A 19,939-nucleotide genomic window follows, 5' to 3' on the forward strand; every position below is an offset into this window, starting at 1 on the left:
TCAGAACGGATTAACTGTCCCTGGCACTATAATAAAAACAAACAGTATATTTCATTGCTGCATTAGAACTCCTTCTCTAATCAATGTTTTTCTCCTGAATACAATAGATGGATGAGCAGCAGCTTAACGACAGACCTTTCTATGTGCATAGCTTTAATTATAAAGCAAAGTAGCATGTCAACAGGGGGAGCGAAAAAAAGCCTCATGCTGTTGGGTGTTGCCTTTAGGCCAATGAAAGGGGAGAAAAAGCTGCTCTGGGAGATATGGTAAAAACCATTTGGCGATCTAATCGATTGCAGATGGCAGCCGTCCGGTGGCTTGCTTGGTTCACAGTGGCTCTTTGTGATGTCCTCTGTGTCCAAGAGGACGAGGTCGTTTTCCTGGGTGTTTTTGTGGCAAGTCCAATATCAGGATGCTAATCTCTGATGCCTGGCAGGAATTACAAAAACACAGGGGCATCAGGGAAGAGCTGCATGGAGTTCACTGTGTCACGAATTATTATGAGAGTGATAAAATGTTAGACACCTGCTTTTTATGACTTCTCTGTGTGAAACTGGGTTAGATAAGCTAATGTGGAAATAAGAAAATATATTTCTACATGATTCAACTAAGGCTGTATTCACACCTAATAGTCTGACAGACTCACTTCAATTGGGGACCAAAATTGTAACATTTTCAGCTGGTGTGGTTCACATTCACATTGCAATGTGTCAAACAAACCAAACTATTTGAAAAACCTCTTCCCTATATGGCTTGTGACAAACTGTAAACTTCTAACAACCTTCTTTAAAGAATGGCTTTGTCTGTTTTACCTTTTTTCTCACTCACCTCTTTTCAAAGAAACAATAAAATCCAACTGCCCATGTGTTTCATTTTACCTTTTTCTTCCACGATTCTTGAAGTGATGCAAACTTTTAAGTACATCAATGAAGACATATTTTTTGGACACGTCTTCATTCCTCTGGAAGATTTAGCGGGGGTCAGGGGAAAAGTCCCAAACAGACACCTGTCTCGTCACGCAGACCCTGCTCTGCAGCTCATGCTGCTTCATACAAAAGGCCCCATTTCCCAGGGAAGAACTCTGGAGCTCCAGGCCTCCGGGTTTGCACCCCTGCACACAGCACCGTGATCCCAGCCCCCTTCGGACCGCACAAAGGCCCCATTGTAAGGCACAATACCGGCCACCCCCTCTGCTTCTCCCCTGTACCCTCTTCTCTCTTCCCCGTAAACTCTTTCACTCTCTGTATGCTCTTAGCCAGCTCCCTAAATCACAGTTTTTTTGCTTTTGGCCTCAAATTATTTCAATCCGTAACTTATCAGTCTGGATTTTCTACAGCAAACCCATTGACATCTGTGAATGTCTTGAGTTTTGCTGTGTCAATCCTCTTGCATTTCTTGACCATTTTCTGCCTCTTTGCTGTCTTATCTATCCACTTTTGAAAAGCTATTACAAGTATTGGACTAGCTGTCAAACATAAATCAAGACTTTTAAAAAAAACTACACATCACCCCTTTATTAATATTTAAGAATCAGAGTTTAATTTACAAGCACTGAACTTGGTTGAGCAGTTTTTGTCCACTCAGCAGAGAGAAACAAAACTTTAATGCCATCTTGTGACGTAGTTGCACAAACCCCCTTTCCTGTTCTGAATCACAAATGGCTAATATATAGTTTTTTGATTTGAATTTATATTGCTACACACTATGAGTGTGTGTGTGTGTGTGTTCAAACTAAAGATTCGCTTAATCTTTTTACAGACAACACGTTGCTTTTTAATGATACAAGTACTAAGCTTTGCATGTCTGCATAATAGAAAAACAAATATGAATAGTATATTTATATGCTAATCAAAAACTGGTGGCGCCACAATGGTGGCCAGTATTTTGAGCATGACAAATTCCCAGACAGAACTTTTCACAACTTTCACAAACATTTAGCTGCAAACTAAAACTCTCAAAATAAAAAGAAGTTCAGCTCTCCGTCTCTTTTTATGGAGTCGTCTCCAAACGTTCTGCCAATCTGTGTTGCTGACTTACTCTTGATCCTTTTCCCATAAAATAATGACTACAGCAGTTCTGTAAGGGCCTCGTATTGCAGCAGCAACAAACAGGCTGTAAGTAAAGTAAGATGTAAAAACAGTTGTAAGTGACAAGCTAGAAGGTGAAAAAAAGGGGAAATCTCAAACTGGGTTAAGCAGTCAAAAAGAAAAGGCTAACCATGGCAACGCTGGCTATAACCTCACACTGAGCATCGATAAGAAGGTGGACATTCCTCACACTTGTTCCCTTATGTTTCCTAATTAAAGACCAAAGAAGAGCGGGACAAAGGAGGCAGAACTGCAGCAGAGCTGTGGTTTGGATTTTTCATGTTTAGTGAAAGGCAACTAAAATGTCTGGCAGGATGTGGGGAGTTTTTTTCTTTCCTCCTTATTTCTTCCGAGCCAGAACATTCTGGCTCGGAAAAAGGTGAAAAAAGAAAAAGAAGAAAAAAAAAATGACTGAAATTTAAAACGTGGATGAAAAAAATGGTTAAAAAAAAAGAGAAAGCAAATATAGAACAGTAGAATAATAGAGTTCATATTCACATCCAAAGCACCTTGTTGCAACCATTTAAAGTCCAGTTTCTCACAGAGATGCAGCGTTACTCGGGTCTAACCCACAAACACACTCTGATGTGTCCATGGCAAACACGGTCTCCCCTCCAACAGGGGTCCAGCTGAGGCTGATGGGCAGTTCAGACAGCTATGTCAACTTTGACAATGACTCAGCTTGCAGAATTTAGCACAGCACGGTACGGGAAGCAGGATCGGCGGTGACCTCATTCCACAGGCAGCTTTGCCCGTTACGAGCGCTCCGAAAGAATGAGCTGGGAATTAGAGGTCAGGGGAAATGAATGGTGGCACCGCCGACACGTCCCAAATTCTCCGAACAAGCCTGGCTCACTGTCCTGCATCTGTTTGGCGCTTACGGTGGAATTATTTCCAGATTCCTTCACAACAATGTGTCTGACAAACAAGCAGATATTTGCCTCAGATCTGTGGGAGATGCAACAAGAAATTCCTCTTTGATGATGGGTCAATGAACACATCATACCAATGCAATACCAGGCAACACAACATACACACTCTTCGGTGTGGATGTGAGTACTGAGTGAAGAAGATTAACTAAGGTTGCTACAACGGAGAGCTACGCTTCCATGGGTTCAAATCATTTTGTTACGTTTCCATTTCGGAGAGGAAGCCATCTGCACAGGACATTCATTCATTAAATCCTGGAGACATTTTGTCAAACTTGTAAAGGTGCAAAGATTTCAGCAGCGTCCAGGAAGGCTAAACGAAATTACAGGAGAGTCGCGCTGTATCATCCTTTTAGCGTTCAGCCTGTGTCTGTCATGGAATATGTTAGATTTGTAAATGTTTTTCTGTCTATTTGACATTTATGAGTTAAAGTAGCAGTCTACAATCTTCATACAGAGATTGATGCTAATTTGAAATGCTAAACACACAATTCATTCTTATCAGCAGCATGACGACACTTTAAAATGACAACTTGAAGTTAGTAAAACCACTTTCTATGGTGACTCCTCTCTCAAACAAAAGTAGCAGGTTGCAAAACAAATGTATTCTTATGCATCATAATGTATCAATTATTGAGAAAATCATGTTTTAACAAACAGCAGAGCTGATTTACTTTACAGTGCACTGTGTGGGATTTTCCCTAACCATACTGAGTTAAATTTATGAGGGAAATGGGAACATGAACTGTCAGGGAGGACTGAGGCAAGGAATTGGGAAGAGATTTTGCACATAGCTGAGCATGAATAAATCACCATCTGCACTGGTCTTATGGTGTAAGACTCTGCATACACTGTGTAAATCTGCATAACACAAGCATTCGTTTCAGTCACAACCCTCCATTCTGCCTGACATCCTCAATGACCCCGAGACTTTCACCCACTTTACAGTCATTTGTGCCGTGAAACTGAACCTCATGTTTGCTGCAAGTGACCTAAAGTTCAGACCAGGAGAAATAAAACACAAATGTAGCTTATAATAAACAGAAGGGCATCAATTTACTGGTTTTACCTATACTTAACCTCTTGTTTTTACTGAAAATCAGTGTACTACAGGCCTGGCGGGCCACCAGGCTTTACTTGCGCCCTATCAGGCTAGGCTTTGTTTGTTTTATTTATTTTAGGGGCTTTTAAGTATTTATAGTTGGTGTTTATGTATTGTTGACAATGTCCTCCAATAGGACATAATTACCGAGAGATAGTTTCATATTTCCTGTCAACTTTAAACACTGTTTTGACTTGAAAATCTGGAAAATTGCCGGACGACTGCCCACCAGGCTTCGCTAGTTTTATACATTAACGCACTGTAAAAACTGTTCTCTGATCTCTGCTTCTCAATGAGCAAATTAAAAGCTTTAAACGCTAAAAGATGACACTCGTTACACTTATAACACAGCATACGATGATGATGCATGAGGGGTTTATTTTACCTTGGAGCATGCAGCGGTACGCTGACTCGGAGATGGCATAAATGTGTGGAGGCATTTCATGTCTCTTCTTTCCTCTGTACATCTCTATGATGTTCTCTGAGTAGATGGGCAGGTTCTTGTAGGGGTTGATGACCACGCAGAAAAGACCAGAGTAAGTCTGCAATCGTAAAAAAACAAAGACAAAACAAGAAGCATGCGTGAAGCGGGAGAAAAACACTGTCAAGAGGAGATACAAAAAGAAGAGAATTAATAAATCAGTGCTGTCTTTTTCGATTTACAAGGAGCTGCACATTCCTATCTTTATAAGTCATCAAAGCTGCTCTCCATCAATCCAACAAGGCTTATCATCACACACTTTTAGGAGCTTACGTCATTACAACACACTGACAGACAGAGAACAGACCGAAACACAGATTTGAGAAAACGGTGACTAAACGCAAGAATAGGAGCTCTTCGCTTTGACACTGGAATGTAAAACTCTCACAGCGCAGCGATGGGACATTTCACGTTAACTCTAGATGCTTCGTCTTGAATGCTCTGAAAATGTGTAGCCTCGTTTCTGACTTGTGGCGTTGCTTTTGGAAACGCAATTAACCCAACAATGTCTCCCCAGAGGGCGCATGTGGCAAGAATCTTTCTTCACTGGGCGGTGGGATGAAACAAGGCGGCCAGCGCTGAGTGAGAGGCCATGGTGGACGCTTTGAATTATCCGTACAGACGACCTGATTTCTGGTTGTCCTTCCTTTGTGTATCCAGCACATGGGTGAGCACACAGCAAATAGCTGCAGAATGTCACACTCAACAAAATATTAGAAAGTTTAAAAAAGCAACAGGGTCGAAGAAAATCAACAGTGTATAAACGAATGAAAGCAGACTTTTTTTCTTTTAAAAAAAGATGGTGAGCTTTTTAGCTGCAAACAAAACCCAAATATCTTTTTTTTTCTTTCTTTTTTTGTAAGACTGGAGACTTTTTTTTTTTTTTTTTACTTTTTCATGTCAGAATATGATGTCATTGATAGACATAAAGTAAAGCATATTTGTGAAGTGGGAGGAAAATGATACACTGGCTTTCACACGTTTATCAAAAAAAAAAAAAAAAAAAACAGAAAAGTACGAAAGACCAATCCTGCCATAATCAAAAATAAACAATAAATCAACTAATGACTGCAAATGATTGCAAAGTCAAGTAAGTTAGTGTCTCCTTAAAGGCTAACAAAGTAGTAAGAAGATATGTGACAGGCAAATGTTTATTTTTATTTTAATGTTTTAGTGTAGCAATTCATCTTTGTTCTTTGCTGTGCATTTTTTATTTAAACCAATAGTTTTCAGTCATACTTTTTTTCTTAAATTATGTATATTTTCTTTATGTATTACAAGTTAATTTCATACTGTTTGATTTTAGTAATTATAACTCTGCCTGTCACAGTAAGAAATAAATCAATCATCACATAATAAATGAAAAACTCAGACTACACAGACTTCATAATTCATTTTATTTGTTGTTTTGTTTATTTATTTAGTATATTTAAAATGTCTTCCAGTTTCAGGGTTAAATGTTCATTAGAATTTTAAATTTGTTGATTTTTCACAGTGTGTTCTTGCATCATTATGCGGTTGCCTTTATATATTTATATTATATTAAAACGGTCTGAAAACAAAAATATTATTGTTTATCGGTATAACTTCTAGTCCAGGAAAAGTTGTTTTCATGACAGGCCTAATTCTAACTGAAATAAAAAAGGAAAAATTTTGTCTGATTTTGGGTCAAAGTGTCACAGTGAGAATAAAAAGGTCATGTGTTTTTTTTTTTTTAAATGGCGTATGTAAACATCTGGTTTCAAATTTACGTACACTTTTGCAAGGCGTCATAGCCTTTTATTTTTGCAGCCTGGCACTGAAATACATGCTTTCCTTGGGCTAAGTCCAACTAAGCCGAGCATTGTGAAGCTGTACGTCACAGTAGTAAAACGACTTCCTAGCATTTTAAAAGGTTTGACCCACATTAATCTCTTTTGATGGGAGCATCATTCCCCTAATAATTAAATCCACTTTCAAGAAGCAGACGGCATGATGCAGCCGTTGTGCAACAGCTCTGTCTGGGCCTCCAGTCAGCGCTGAGCAACCGATGCTAAAGTGCTGATGCAGAAAAAAGGTAGATGAGAAAAAGAAGGTGATAGAGGTAGGCAGAGAGAAAGGAGGAGTAGGGAAGCGATAAAGCTGGCAGTAGTCCCAGAGGTCAGATTCGAACGAAAGGTAGAGGTGTAACGAACACTGTGTGGCGATCTCAGCTGTTCTGCAAATTGCTAAGCAGTGGAGAGACAGAGACCAGGCTGAAATTCTAGCTCAGCGCTCTCTTTTTTAATGAAAATTTAATTCCCCCCTATCTGAAAACTGTAGCCGCTATAAATAGAGACTCTGTTCTGCTTTCTCCGTTCAGCTGCGCCGCCACAGAGAGCTGGAACAGCTGGAACGGCTGCAGCTTTCACGCCGCCTTGCAACCGACCAACGAACTCAACACTCCCAGCTCGGTCCAGGACAGAGGAGGTGAAATTTCCACAGTGAAACCAGATCCAGTGAAGGAGATGCTGTGACCTGGTAACAGCTGAGCAACACACAAGCAACAACAGACACAACAGCCGAGCCCATCTGCCGCCCGTGATCACACGGTCGGCATGCCAGCGTTAAAGGGACACTCCCCACAAGGAGGACAGGGAGCCGACGGTCTGCTGGGAGCACACAAGACTTTGACCGTTCCCTGGAAGCTACGCTTCGGCGGTTTCATGACAAAGCTAACAAAGTGTTCAGACACTCACAGCTCAAAACACAACCACAACAACTGAGCTGCAGGATGTCAGACGATTTTAGAGGAAATCGGGACGGTTTCATTAAGTTTTTCAAATGTACTTCACAGCAAGATGTTTTTGTTTAGATGTGGGAGTGACCGCCCTGCAGGAGTATTCTTACTCCTTAAATGTTTCCTTTTTTTTTAAAAAAAAAGAAGCCATCTTTTAAGTATTTTATTGATTTTTAAAATGTTTGAGTGATTTTCATGTGACAGACAGACACAATGGTTTTCAAAATTTTATTCAAACGAAGATAGATCATTTGCTCTCTTCTGTTATATTCAGCTGTGCATTGATTACAGATTTCAAACCCATCACTAATTTTTTTCAAATCCTGATCCACCGAATCCGATTTCGCCTGATACTTTTAGCGTTTGTCTGAAAAGTGGCTAAATATAGCAACAAAGTTGCCAAATTGGAAACAGTGAGGTGACTATTGTTAACTTCTCGCTCACGGCAGAGCTGAAGTGGACAGTGGCTGATTTTCAGACCTTTGTGGACTTAAATAAGATCAGTTTCACGTGTAGAAGGAAAGAAAGGCAGCCATAATTTCACCATTACCTACTACTTCATTTCAGTGAATCATAATTAATCCCAATTAAACACATGGAAGGAGCAAGCGGCTGCAACATGACAAACTGTGGCAAAGCTTAAGAAGTATTCTCATTTTTGCAAGTCAATAAAACATCACAAACTGCAATTTTATTTTGGTACTCTGAAAATAAACTATTGATCCACCTTCACATCTCTTCTTTACATTTAGAAGCTGGACGTTGAATTAACTCCTTAAAAAGTTTCATGCTCGGTGTTAAAAGGTTTCCGTCCTTCCACCCGTCCAGTGAGGGCCGTTTGTTTGCCGCACACTGAGAAATCAATAAAAAGCCATGGCAAGCAAAGGTGGAGGCACACGCAGTCGTGTGCGTTAATAATGTTTTCGTCAGACCAGTGAGTCAGAAACCCTGGATAAGCAGAAGGCGTTGGACTGGCAATAGAGCTGATGGAGGGAGGCGAGAGACTGAGCCACATTCGGGTTGCTGTGGGCGTCAGGAAGCAGATAGACAGACAGCCTTATTGCCATGGAGAAATGCTGAGGCTTTCTGACAGATGAGGCTTATCTAACTACACAAAGGCCTTCTTGTAGCGCGGGTTGAGTGCGGCTAGCCAGCATGTAGCTCTCCAGAGACCTGTGACTCACCGCCTCATAGTTAGAAAGCTGTAACAATGAAGCACCTGGCCCAACAAGCTGACTGACTTCACATCTACAAAAAAGGCCCAGAGGCAGCAGAGGGCAGAGAAATGATAAGGCTAGCAGCTATGAGCTAAAAAATATTTTTTTAAAAAGGTGCTGTGGGTGGTAGCCACAGGGTGGCTATCAAGATATTCATATGATTTGAAAATAACCTGTCACAATGTTCCAAAAGTTTAAAGTCATTTTCATATAAAACAAGCAAAGGTGTCAGATGGACTTGAATGAAGCGGCTGAAACTCTCTGATAGCCACTACAATTGTCCCTCTTTTACAAGAAAGATAAATGTGAATGTTTAGAAGCAGATATGGCCTGGTTACCAGTAACATAACCTGGCTATCAGCTCCCTAAGCAATTCGGCTCAATTCTAATCTCACTTCACAGCTCCGTCTGGGATTTCTCCCATTCACTTGGATTCTTTCTGGTAGATTTTCAACCGGGCCAATCGGCAAACGCAATGAGAAGTTGTGAACGACGACGCTGATTTTGATAGTCTTATCAATAACTGTGATGGCTTGTGGTCTTTAGCAGCTGAGAACGTGATTGTTGCTTTTTGTTTTCAAAGAAAAGCCATTGTAAGGAAAAAATGTTTTTGGTTTGACACATTAACCAAAAATATTTCTTATTTTGGACAATTTGGTTAAGATTTTTTTTTCTTTGCAAACAGGACAATGCCAAGAAAATGTCAAGGTTATAATTCTGTGATAATATCAAACATTCGTCCACATGGTGAGTCTGACAGGAAATCAAGCAGGATTTCATATTTGTTAATGTCTCAGAAAAGCGTCTGACCAAATGCAACAGACAGGCTGTCGCTTCAGATCACAGCTGGGCTTTTTCTTAAGTGATAAGCAGAAAAGAAAATAAATATCAGCAAAGTAAACCATCGACGTAGTGGAGAGACTCAGAAAAATAAGTCTCTCCAATAACCTTGAGAAACAGCACAGCCTGCGGGGGGCGTAATATTATGTCTACAGAGGTGTTAGAAGGGGCTGTGGGGAAGGTTAATAATGTAGGGAGATTGTTTTCTACGACTGAGCTGAAAGGGGGCGGAGGGGGCTCTTCCTGTTAGAAAACCAACGCAGCCAAACACATGCTTTCAATTTTTCTTAGGGAAAGGGACAATTAGCAAGCTCCAAAACCAATTTAAACCAGGAAACCCAGAAACCATGACACTGTGGTTTACAGGGGAGCAGAAGAGGAGCACAGTGAACTGCTGGAATGAGACCAAATCTAAACCATTCTTGACTATTTTGATGTTTTTTTTCTTACAACTCGGCATAAAAGCATCCAAATAGCTGCTGGCTTCTGTAGGGAATCAGCGGTGATGTTTTATCTCGCACAACGACAACTGATAAGTCCGCCTTGCTTTGGCCGAGTCGGAGTCTCGGAGGTGATAGCCCACATTCTATTCGTGGAAAACGAGCCACTAAATGGGTCAACATCACAGTGGAAATTCAGCTCCACTGGAATTAGATCATGGGGACAAACCCGTGTTAAAATCAGAACATTTCAATCCAGAGTTGCTCAAATTTCTATCTTAGTATGATAGAAATTATGCTAAACACATGAAAACACATTGTTTTTATTTAGGTAAGAGAGAAGGAGGTGGAATATAAATGTGATTTGTGGTGACGAGTTTAAAGCTTTTGAATACTTTTCCAAGGTCATGAATCCAGAATATATACATTCCACCAGTATTTAAGATTTAGCGCATTGACAATTTGAAAGTAAAGTAGTTATTGTTGGCAAGTGGTTTTTCTGCTTGGGGCAGGATCTTCCGTGCGCTGCAACGTATTTATAGAAGGAAGGTGACCGGAAGAAACAAAAAACTACTTTTACAAACACAGTTTTCCAAATGAACAAGAAACCAAAACACAGATGGTCAAAAATTATCAAATTCCACACAACAATAACTGGATTGTTACCTATTAACATAGATAATCTATGGAGAGCCTTCTGAAAATCACAATTTGCAGAAAGCTTCAGGCCTGAACACTCACATATATCAGCCCAGAGTAGTAGCGGTCCTTCAGGTTGTGCAGCACTGACGCCTCATTCAGGCAGGTGAGCTCCGCCATGTCCTCCACCTTGCTGAACTTGGGCGGGTTCATCTTCTGGATGTCGTCCTTGTTGATCACCACCTTCTTTCCGTTCTCTGCCAGCTCCACCAGCACCTCCTCTCCCCGCTCCTCCCGGATACTGGCCGCCTCAAAGCCGTTGCGCTCCGAGGGGATCCACACCAGCTTCTTGGCCGTCCAGTCGGCCTGCGTGGCCGGGTTGTACACGACGGCCCGATCCACAAACAGGTACCGCTCCGGGTCCTCTTGCCCACTTCGATGAGACATCTTCCCTGGGTTTTACCAGTGCGATGTAGACACCTGCACAGGGCAGAGGGGCGAGAGGTGAAATAAACCTTCCCTTTATTTTTACCATTCACAATTATTGGTGTGAAACGATTTAAAATAAACTATTTGCAGACAGCATCTTATGTCACAAAGACTCTATAAAGTTCTTTCTACATGCTAACTTTCTTTCCTGCCATCACGCATGTAAATGTAAATATTTCTGATAAACTCTACTGACATTTTGAGAGGGTCTGGCTCGTGATGAGATGGATATGTGGAAACGCACTTCATTCGCATTGTAAGCCATGGTGAAAGATCTATGATGCTGTGGGACCGATCGCTTCTTTTTTCATCTCGTTTGAGTTCCTACGATGTTTTGTTTTATCGTGGTCTACAGGAAACACACACAGAATGTAATCTGCCCTCTGGTTCTAAAATAAATGACAATCCGACACATAAGAACAAATCTGAACGTTTATCATCTCAAATATTAACTCCGACACCAATGAGTATTTATTTTGAAATGATTGAAATGAAAACATACAAAATATATTGCAATATGGTGCATGCAAAAAAGAAACACTGTAATCGCACAGGTAAAATAGTAAAAGGAGATATTTGGTAGTTCTTTAATTTTATTAATTGATAACTCTCCTTTATACGCTGCAGGATTTTACTTCATTTATAGATTTCGCAGAAAGAGTCAACTCTGGAGTAACTTTGGATTATTGTCTGAGAAAGTAATATCATTTTTTAAATCTAATGTTATTGTCAACACTGTTTAATAACATATTAGCCAGGTGCTGAATTATTTTTTTATTGTTATTTACATTTCCTAAGGCAAAAGAAGAACCAACCAACAAAAAAATCGGTATCGGCAGCGCAGCACAAAATCTCTGATCGGTGCATCTCTAATCTGTTTCTTCACGTTGGTCTCTTAGCAGACCCAGAACAGTTTTGCTCTGCATGTTGATGGACTTCTGCCCTCGAACTACTCGAGATCCTGATCTGAATTGGCAGATTAGGCCTCAAAACACCCTTTTTGTGAGCAGCCCTGTCCTTCTCCCTGATGTAATGCCACCAAGATTCAGAGAAAGAAGCAAAGGGATGCAGATTAGTCAAAAGACAATAAAAAATAATCCAGATGAACGAGCACAAACTTTCTTATTTTTCAAGTTTCGGTCCGAGGCTGAGGCTTGTTAGTGGATCGTGCTGCCCAGCAGTAATGCGCATACTGCGTAGGTCTCCGCGCTTACTTACGCATTAGATCATACGGGAAGCGGTGGCGTCGTGAATGGCACACGTACCCAACCCCTCTCCTCCTCCTCCTCCTGTATGAGGACTTCACTACGTTGTAAATTACCCCCCTCGGCCCGTAATGCCGTCATTCGGCTAATAAAAGTTGCTGCTCGCATGCATTGGATCAATATCTATCTGCAGTTCAAAAAAAAAAACCTGCGCCACAGCCATAACCAGCTGAAGCAGGACGGGGTACAGAAATGTGCCATCACACGGTGGATAAAATGTGTTTTTAAAAGTGAACTATTCGGACATTTTTGTGAAGCTGCTCTGTCAATAGCCGAGAGAGAAAGGTGAAGCGCCGTCACATTGTTGTCAATGTTACCTCGTTAACAATTCAAAGCGGGGCCCGCGTTTCACCCGGAGCCGCTCTCAACTCACGCGCGCAGTTAACAATGAAGTTTCTGGAAGCAGCTCCTCTCTCTGCTGGGGACCCGGCTGGTCGTGATGGTCCGTCTGCTCCCCCGCGCGCTCCGTCATCCCCTCAACCTGCCCCGCGCGCCGCGCGGACAACTTACCTGGTGCTCGTCAGCGAATCAGCGGTCGGCTCGGCGTCCCCCTCGAATGCGGCGGCAGCAGCGAACAGCTCCACACCGCCGAGATGCAGGCATGTATTTTTGGCTCGTGAGTGCGCAGCACGGGCTCAGAGCGATGCCTCTGAAGTGGGAGCCCCCCCTCTCCTCTTCCTCCTCCTCCTCCTCCTCCCTCCGAACCCGAGCAGACTTGACCACCGCCGCTGCTCCCGCCTACGATGGACCCGAGCGCACCTAGATCCACATCACCCAGACCGACGCGCCGACACGGAGGGAAGCTTTGTCCGGAACGAGGAATCATGGGAAAACTTTAAGACAAAGTCGTTTTCAAAACATTCTTAAATATGGACAAAATGTAACTTTTTTTTTTGTCGGCACACTTCTGTGTCCCTTTAAAATCTATCACAAAAATATCTAGGTACCGCGCACGCCCACTGGATGCAGCCAAGAAACAATTGGGTTTCAGCTTGCGGTGTTTCTCTCTCTCCCTCTACTATTGGCTGCTAAACCACAAATTCCTTGATTTGGTGGGAATAAATGCAATAAATGTATAAAAACTGTTTTGTTTGTTTTGCTCCTGAGGCGGATCAAGTGCGGCTGGCGCCCCAAGCAAGTGTCCCCCGTATGAGAAACCATATTATCTATGTTTCAGAATAAACTCTGGATATGATTTTGAGTTGCAGTTATCAGGATTTTTATGCATTTGTAGTGTTAAATCTGTACTTTTTCAGATGGGTGTTGATGGACGGACAAGTGGGTGAAAGGATGAAGGTGTGAAATATTTAAATGATGTGGAAAGAAAAGAAAAAAAAACATTTCTAAAATTGTAGCTTTACTTTAAATAAAACAATCTTAAAATCAAATACAAGTTTGTTCACAAAATAAACAATTTTGTAAAAAAAAAAAAAAACATAGCTAGCCATGATCCTCCAACTTCCTGTTTGTGCTGATGACATTCATTTGTTGATCAGGGAAACACTTTTCATTTCAGTTTTGCGAAATAAACCAATTTTGACAGATTTTTTTTAAAAAATCAATTAAAAAAGCCAAAAACAAACACCCCATCCTAAGGCCAAAGTTTTATCAAAAGGGGATGGGTTGTTTTGTTATTTTCAAATTTAGCATGTTTCCATGAAGAAAATTTATTTTCAAAATTCCAACTGCATCACTAGATAGTTATTGTTGTTGATACAGCTCAGGAGGAACAGAAGCTAGTGTTTTTATCTTATATTTAGAAGACCTACAATAATTAACAGATGTCGGCTATCTTTATCGGATCGGTACTGGCCGATTCCTAATCTCAGATATCGTATCGGAAGTAAGGAAAAGTGGATGAGTGCCTCCCTGGAAACATCCATTTCACAGAAGCTCTACTATGCTGTTGTGGAGATATATTTTGATAATTACTACGCATCATTATACGTTTTTCAGAAAAAAGAAAGTTAAACTATTAATAACCGTGAGGCTTTTCTCCCTTAGAGGTTTAAATCCCAGTCGCTCCTCCAGCTACATGTGAAGCCCAACATGACACCAATGAGAACGCTTGAGATTTTACAGCAAAGTTTTATTACAAATGGAAAAAAACAAAAAACAAAATTCTCACATGGACAAAAGAGAGCGCTTATTGCGTCATTAAATAGTCGTGGTCTCACAAAGCAAAGTGTGGAAAGGAAGCCGTCATGATAGTAAAGTTTACATCAGAGACCGGCGAGGCCTTTTGTGTTGTGGTTATGTACATTTTACGGTTTGGTTTCCTGCTTCAGCGTCCTCCTCTCCAGGCTGCTCCGCCCCTCTTCTTCCCTCCACCCGGCCCTCCTTTGACTTTCTTCCTCACGCCGCTCGCCTGTTCCGTGTCGTCCTCGTCTCCGTCTCCACCTTTGGGCCTCTTCCGTTTCTCTCCCTGCTCCTTCATTTCCTGAACGAGAGTAGCCATCGTTTTGGTTACGTTGTTTTCGCTCATCACCAATCACGCAGGAGTGCCGTCTTAAAGTGATAGGAAACTCAAGAAAACAGAAATCTGTTGTTTTTTTGTTTATTACTACGCCTCAGTTCTTGAGTGTGTGACGTAATTCAGGATTTCCGTGCAGATAACTTGTCTGACAAAAATCTCCAAATACATAAAACCTGATTCCCAGACAGAGCCAGAGATTAAAGTGATTCCTGATGATGAGTTTTCTTTCTTTTGTTCTTCCTGGGGTTCACCACAGTTTGGATTTTTTTTTTCCCCCACTGGAAGTTTATTTCTGGTTAGAATCATCATCTTTAAAACCATCCAACAACCACAAGTACCCAGGATGTTGCCTCCACCTATTTGCTGAAAAGCAGTTATTAAAAGAGAGCTGCGAGGAAAGAATCTTTTTTTTATTATTATTATTTGCTGCTTGATAAAATATTGGTCAATTTATATCCTTTTTTTTAAGTCACCAATTAAAAAGGTGCACCATAAAAAATAAAAAATAAAAAAAATAATAATAAAAAAATATATATATATACACATAAAATTTGATGTTTTCTGGAATTGTTCAAGTAAGCCTTGAAATGAAAAGTTAGCATACACAATAAAAGATTGGATTTCACTGTCAATTTCACTGTCATTGGTTTTGGAGGATTTTATACCTTCAAACTGTTTGGGTTTTAAAACGCCGTAAAACAGTTTAATGCGATTATTGACTGATAAGAAGACATTTTAATCAAGTAACCTTAGTCCCTTCTCCTTTCCTCTCTTCTCTCCAAGCTAGATAAAATAGTCCGTAATCCTTGCGCAATGCTAAGCTAATGATAAAAGGCAGATGCTACTGAGGCTAAAGCTAGCCCCAGCATTCCCAGACACAGCTTTTCTCCACATTAGCACCCAGGATTAGCAAACCTCTGGTTTGCTAATCAATGTTATTTCCTCTTCCGTTTTAATTGTTCACATTTGCTTGCTAACAATTACAAGTATTTATAGTTATTGATAGCCAAACCACAACAGAGGATGTCAAGCATCATCCAAAGGCGACTTACCAGCCGGGCAAATCTCTGAGCCTCGCTCACTCTCTCCACCAGCATCATCACTTCCTCCTCGTGTGTGGGAAACGCCGGCAGTTTCTTCCCGATCAAACTTTCGATCCGCTGGAAAAGCTCCACATCATACCTTCAGAATCAGAGATGGCAAGGTAAATATTTTGCTAAACAATAATAATCTTTAAAAAGGTCACAATTTGAATGCACCGTTAAAATTCTAAAATGAAATCTTTGTATTACTGTGTGACGAAAGTGATGGATTTTCCAGACCGCCCCGCTCTGGCTGTTCGCCCCACTCTGTGGATGTAGTCCTGGGAGAACAGACAGGTTCACCGTCGCCATTTCATCAGAGAAATTAGTCAAATATTGGCGACAGCATGAAGCCCTGTCCTACCTTTGAATGTGTAGGGATGTCGTAGTTGATGACGCAGTCGACGTGCGGGATGTCCAGGCCTCTGGACGCCACATCCGTTGCCAGGAGAACGGAGCGCGACTTGGATTTGAACTTGTTGAGCGCGCCGAGACGTTTATTCTGACCAAAACGGAGCGGTCGTTTGGTTTCAGTCTGACATTTTATCTTTTTTCAGCTTAGCAATTTAAAGGATAAAACGAGCCCTACCTGACTCATCTGTCCATGAAGAGGGATCGCGGTGATGCCCAGGTTTCTCAACAAGAGCGCCACCCGCTGGGCGTTGTTACACGTGCTACAGAAAATCATGAAGGAGTTCCCGGCCAGCTCGTTCAGGATGGACACGAGGTAACAGTCCTGCAACGCAACAGCCAATTTAAAACGCGCTGACAGGAAAAGAAAACAAAGGAAGCCCGCTCAAGATCAGATCAAATGACTTCCTGCCTTATACTTGGATGGAATAAAGACGTAGTACTGCTGCAGCTTGTCTACTGTGGAGTACTTTGTGGATACGGCGCACTTCACAGGGTCCTTCAGAGCTGCTCTTTGGAGCTTCTGGACCTGTAAGTCAACGTAACGCAACATCTGAGCTGGACGGACGAGCATCACAACACGGGGAGTTGATAGAAAAACCCAGACGAGTGTGCAGCTACCTTTTTGGTCATGGTGGCTGAGAACAAGAAGGTGCGTCTGTCTCTCGGAATGACTTTCAGGATCTTGTCCACCTGGAAAAACAAAAACAAAACTCAAACACGGGCATCATAGGTGAACAGATTCTGTGCGAAAATGAGCCGAAGTGACGTCGACGCACTTATCAAGGATTTTTTTCCTTTTATTTCATTTAAGTTTGTTTGAAGAACGTTAAAAATGTGAGCAGGTTAAAGGAGAGTGAATTCTAGTCTGTCCTGTCAGGACCCACCTCAGTCTCAAAGTCCATATTGAGAATCCGGTCTGCTTCGTCCATGACCAGGAACTTTAGAGCTCGCAGGGAGAAGCCCTTTGTGTTCTCCATGTGGTCGATCAACCGACCCGGAGTGGCTTAAAAAAAAAACAAAAATTGATATATTTAATTGTTAATTATCACACATATATGGTTTATTCTTTTCTTGACAGTTAACATACTTTTTGATAACATGTCTGCAAAAAACCCCAAAAACATCAGAAGTAGGGTCGCAAAACAATTAATCGACCAACTATTAATTGTGCATTCGTAGTTTAATAGATTAAAATTTGTTCCATTAAATTAACTATTACAGCCAGTTTAGTACTTCTTTCAGTGTTGTAGTTTCACCGCCTTCCAGCAGAGGGCGCCGCTGGGTGATGATACAGAATTGAAGATGGCGGAGGCGTGTCAGAACAGACAAGAAAAACGGTCCAAACCGAGATTAAAAATACACTTCAAGCGGTTCTGTTACGAACCATCAACGTTCTTGAATCACCAGCTTGATCATCAACTTATCAACAAAGTTTACTGATTTGCTACAAAACTGAAGATAAGCAGCATGAAAAAAAACACATATTGTTAATAAACATGGTTGATTCTGAGTCTTGACTGAATAAATTTTCTGTTTATTCAGTCAAGTTATAACACAGCTGACACGCACAAGAAAAATGCTTAAAGATAATGATGCGTTTTCGTTTTCATGTTTTTTTTTTAACTCAGCATGAGAAAAATTTGTTATGAAACGATGATATGACCTCAGTTGATCATTAGTCAATTGATAAGATCCATCAACCTTAGATTAACTCATTACGTCGATAACTTGCATCCCTAATAACTATTCTCTTACCAATAACAATATGTGGCTTTTTTGCCAACACCAACGACTGGGACATCATGTCGATTCCTCCAACAATCACAGCTGCAACAGATGTGAGATGAGTCAAAAACATTAATAATATTCTAAAAAGTGTTTCCATCCCCAACAACAAACCGGGTAATGTTTCCTGGAAACGTACCACATTTGACCCCGATACTGGAGCCCAAAGCCTCGAACTGCTCGGAGATCTGGAAGGCCAGCTCTCTGGTGGGGGTGAGGACCAGGGTGTGGAGCCGCTGAGGCGAAGCCAGCAGCGACTGGAGGATCGGCAGAGCGAACGCGCCGGTCTTACCCGAACCCGTCTCTGCCAGGCCGATGACGTCTCTGCCTGCGGTTTCAGGAGGATCAACACAACTTTGCTGGCTGCTGGATTTCACATTTCGACTTGAGAGTATCAACAGTGGAAAGAGGGGTTTAAAGCAAAGCATGTTTCTGTGTCAGAACGGCCCGGTCAAAGTCCAGATCAAAATCCATTTGAGCCTGTGGCAAAAGATTAAAAAACAGTTCGCGGATGCTCTCCATCCACTTTGAGCCTAAAGGAATGGGCTAAAGTAGAAAAACAGTGTGGTCCCCCCAAAAAACTGCAAGTCTGTAAATTAAAGGTGGTTCTACAAAATATTTACTGGGAGTGCTGAATTTAAACGCACACCACACTTTGCAGATTTGTATTTCTGGAAGAAAGAAAGCTTGAAAAACTTGCAAATATGCACTATTTTGTGTAGTCAGGCAGTGCATCAACAATAATCCAATTAAGTGACAAAATAGGAACAAGTTCAACGCTTATGATCAGTTATGTCGCAATAATTAATCGCATTGTAAATTAAAAAGAGCCCAACAATTTCCATATGCATAATTTCACCTTTTTTCTCGTTTCTTTATCAAAAAATGGATCTCAAAAGTATTCGGTCTGGTGCTTTGGCCTCAACTAGCCTTTTTTTTTTTAAGCACAGCACAGAGAGACTTTTTAATTAATTTAATTTGTTGTTTGTTTATTTATTTTGGAATTTTTTTTCTGAAGTGTCTTCCTGTTCCAGTGTTAAATGTTCACTAGAATTTAAAGTTTATTGATCTTTAGCAATATTATGTCACTACCATTATACTACAGTATTATTTATCGCTGTGATTACTTTATTTTCCAACTATTTGAATTTCAAAAACAACATACTATCAGCAGAGCGGAAGTTAGGTTGCAGTGGAGCTACATCGTTGCCATTTCTCCATTATGTCCTGTACGCCTGACTTTACGCATTGCAAACTATTTGGCACCGAGAGAAAGAGAAAAGCGACTTGGTGTCAAACCTTGCAGAGCTACTGGAATCGCTTCCACCTGGATCTTGGTTGGACTCTTCCATCCCAGCTGATCACAAGCTTCACATAGCACCTCGGTAACACCCTGCAGAGGGAAAAGCAGTTCTAAAACATGGCGCTTTTAACGCTGTTGGACATATTTCAGACACTGACACTAAGAGTAAGGACATCTCATTAGAGGAAATTGTGTTTACAAAACGCGTTAGCTTCGCTTGGCTAATGCGAAATGGGGACGTTAGCTTTGTTGCTAACGTGTCTTCTTTTATCGACTCCGGGGAAACAAACCTACCAGGTCCTTGAAGGTTTTCACCGCCTCCTCACTTTCTCCAGTGTTAACCCGTTCTTCTTCATCGTCGTCGCCGCCAGACTCCTCCGGTCTTACACCGGTGTTTTGCTCCGGACTCCGGTCCTCCATGCTTCCCCGTCTCAACGTGTCTTCCTTTCTGAACTGCGCAGCTGCGGAAACGCGGACGCAAAGCATGACGGGAAGTGGAGTTTTTCTGTCGACTTCATTTCCCACATCAGGAAGCTTTGATTTTTTTTTTAATTTTTTTTTTACACTTTTAATAACGACAAAAAATGATTTAGTTTAGGAAGTTTCATCCAGTCGTTGCTTCTGTCTTCCTC

The 19,939-nt window shown here is 41.3% G+C and overlaps 2 protein-coding genes across 7 annotated transcripts in view; both read right to left on the reverse strand.

Annotated features, from left to right (window-relative positions):
• LOC129363375 (myosin-10) overlaps positions 1 to 12,980 on the reverse strand; it is a 58,315-nt gene extending 45,335 nt beyond the window's left edge. For all 6 annotated transcript variants that reach the window (XM_055035458.1, XM_055035456.1, XM_055035455.1 and 3 more), the window contains exons 1-3: positions 12,758 to 12,980; positions 10,596 to 10,973; positions 4,504 to 4,660 (exon numbers count right to left, since the gene is read on the reverse strand). In XM_055035458.1, the coding sequence (XP_054891433.1) occupies positions 4,504 to 4,660; positions 10,596 to 10,940 (502 nt within the window). In that variant the 5' untranslated portion in view covers positions 10,941 to 10,973; positions 12,758 to 12,980. The remainder of the gene's footprint in view (positions 1 to 4,503; positions 4,661 to 10,595; positions 10,974 to 12,757) is intronic.
• Positions 12,981 to 14,307: 1,327 nt separating this feature from the next.
• On the reverse strand, positions 14,308 to 19,793 carry ddx47 (DEAD (Asp-Glu-Ala-Asp) box polypeptide 47). Its single transcript, XM_055035498.1, has 12 exons — positions 19,602 to 19,793; positions 19,304 to 19,397; positions 18,144 to 18,332; positions 17,975 to 18,046; positions 17,104 to 17,222; positions 16,838 to 16,909; positions 16,629 to 16,745; positions 16,395 to 16,541; positions 16,170 to 16,307; positions 16,016 to 16,086; positions 15,776 to 15,905; positions 14,308 to 14,687 (listed from the first exon to the last, which is right to left on the reverse strand). Exons 1-12 carry the CDS (start codon positions 19,791 to 19,793, stop codon positions 14,532 to 14,534), a joined length of 1,497 nt encoding a protein of 498 aa, XP_054891473.1. The 3' UTR covers positions 14,308 to 14,531.
• Positions 19,794 to 19,939: the final 146 nt, after the last annotated feature.

The sequence above is a fragment of the Poeciliopsis prolifica genome, unplaced genomic scaffold, assembly GCF_027474105.1.
Source record: "Poeciliopsis prolifica strain line A6 unplaced genomic scaffold, Auburn_PproV2 SCAFFOLD010, whole genome shotgun sequence".
NCBI lineage: Eukaryota > Metazoa > Chordata > Actinopteri > Cyprinodontiformes > Poeciliidae > Poeciliopsis > Poeciliopsis prolifica.

What these genes read in the sequence shown, in the direction of transcription:
- ddx47 (XM_055035498.1), bottom strand. Translation starts at nt 19,793, where the DNA reads ATGCTTTGCGTCCGCGTTTCCGCAGCTGCGCAGTTCAGAAAGGAAGAC. An exon ending in ATATGGACTTTGAGACTGAG is followed by an intron (nt 16,910 to 17,103) that starts GTGGGTCCTGAC and finishes TTGTTTTTCCAG; the next exon opens with GTGGACAAGATCCTGAAAGT. An exon ending in TCCATCACTTTCGTCACACA is followed by an intron (nt 15,906 to 16,015) that starts GTAATACAAAGA and finishes CTGATTCTGAAG; the next exon opens with GTATGATGTGGAGCTTTTCC.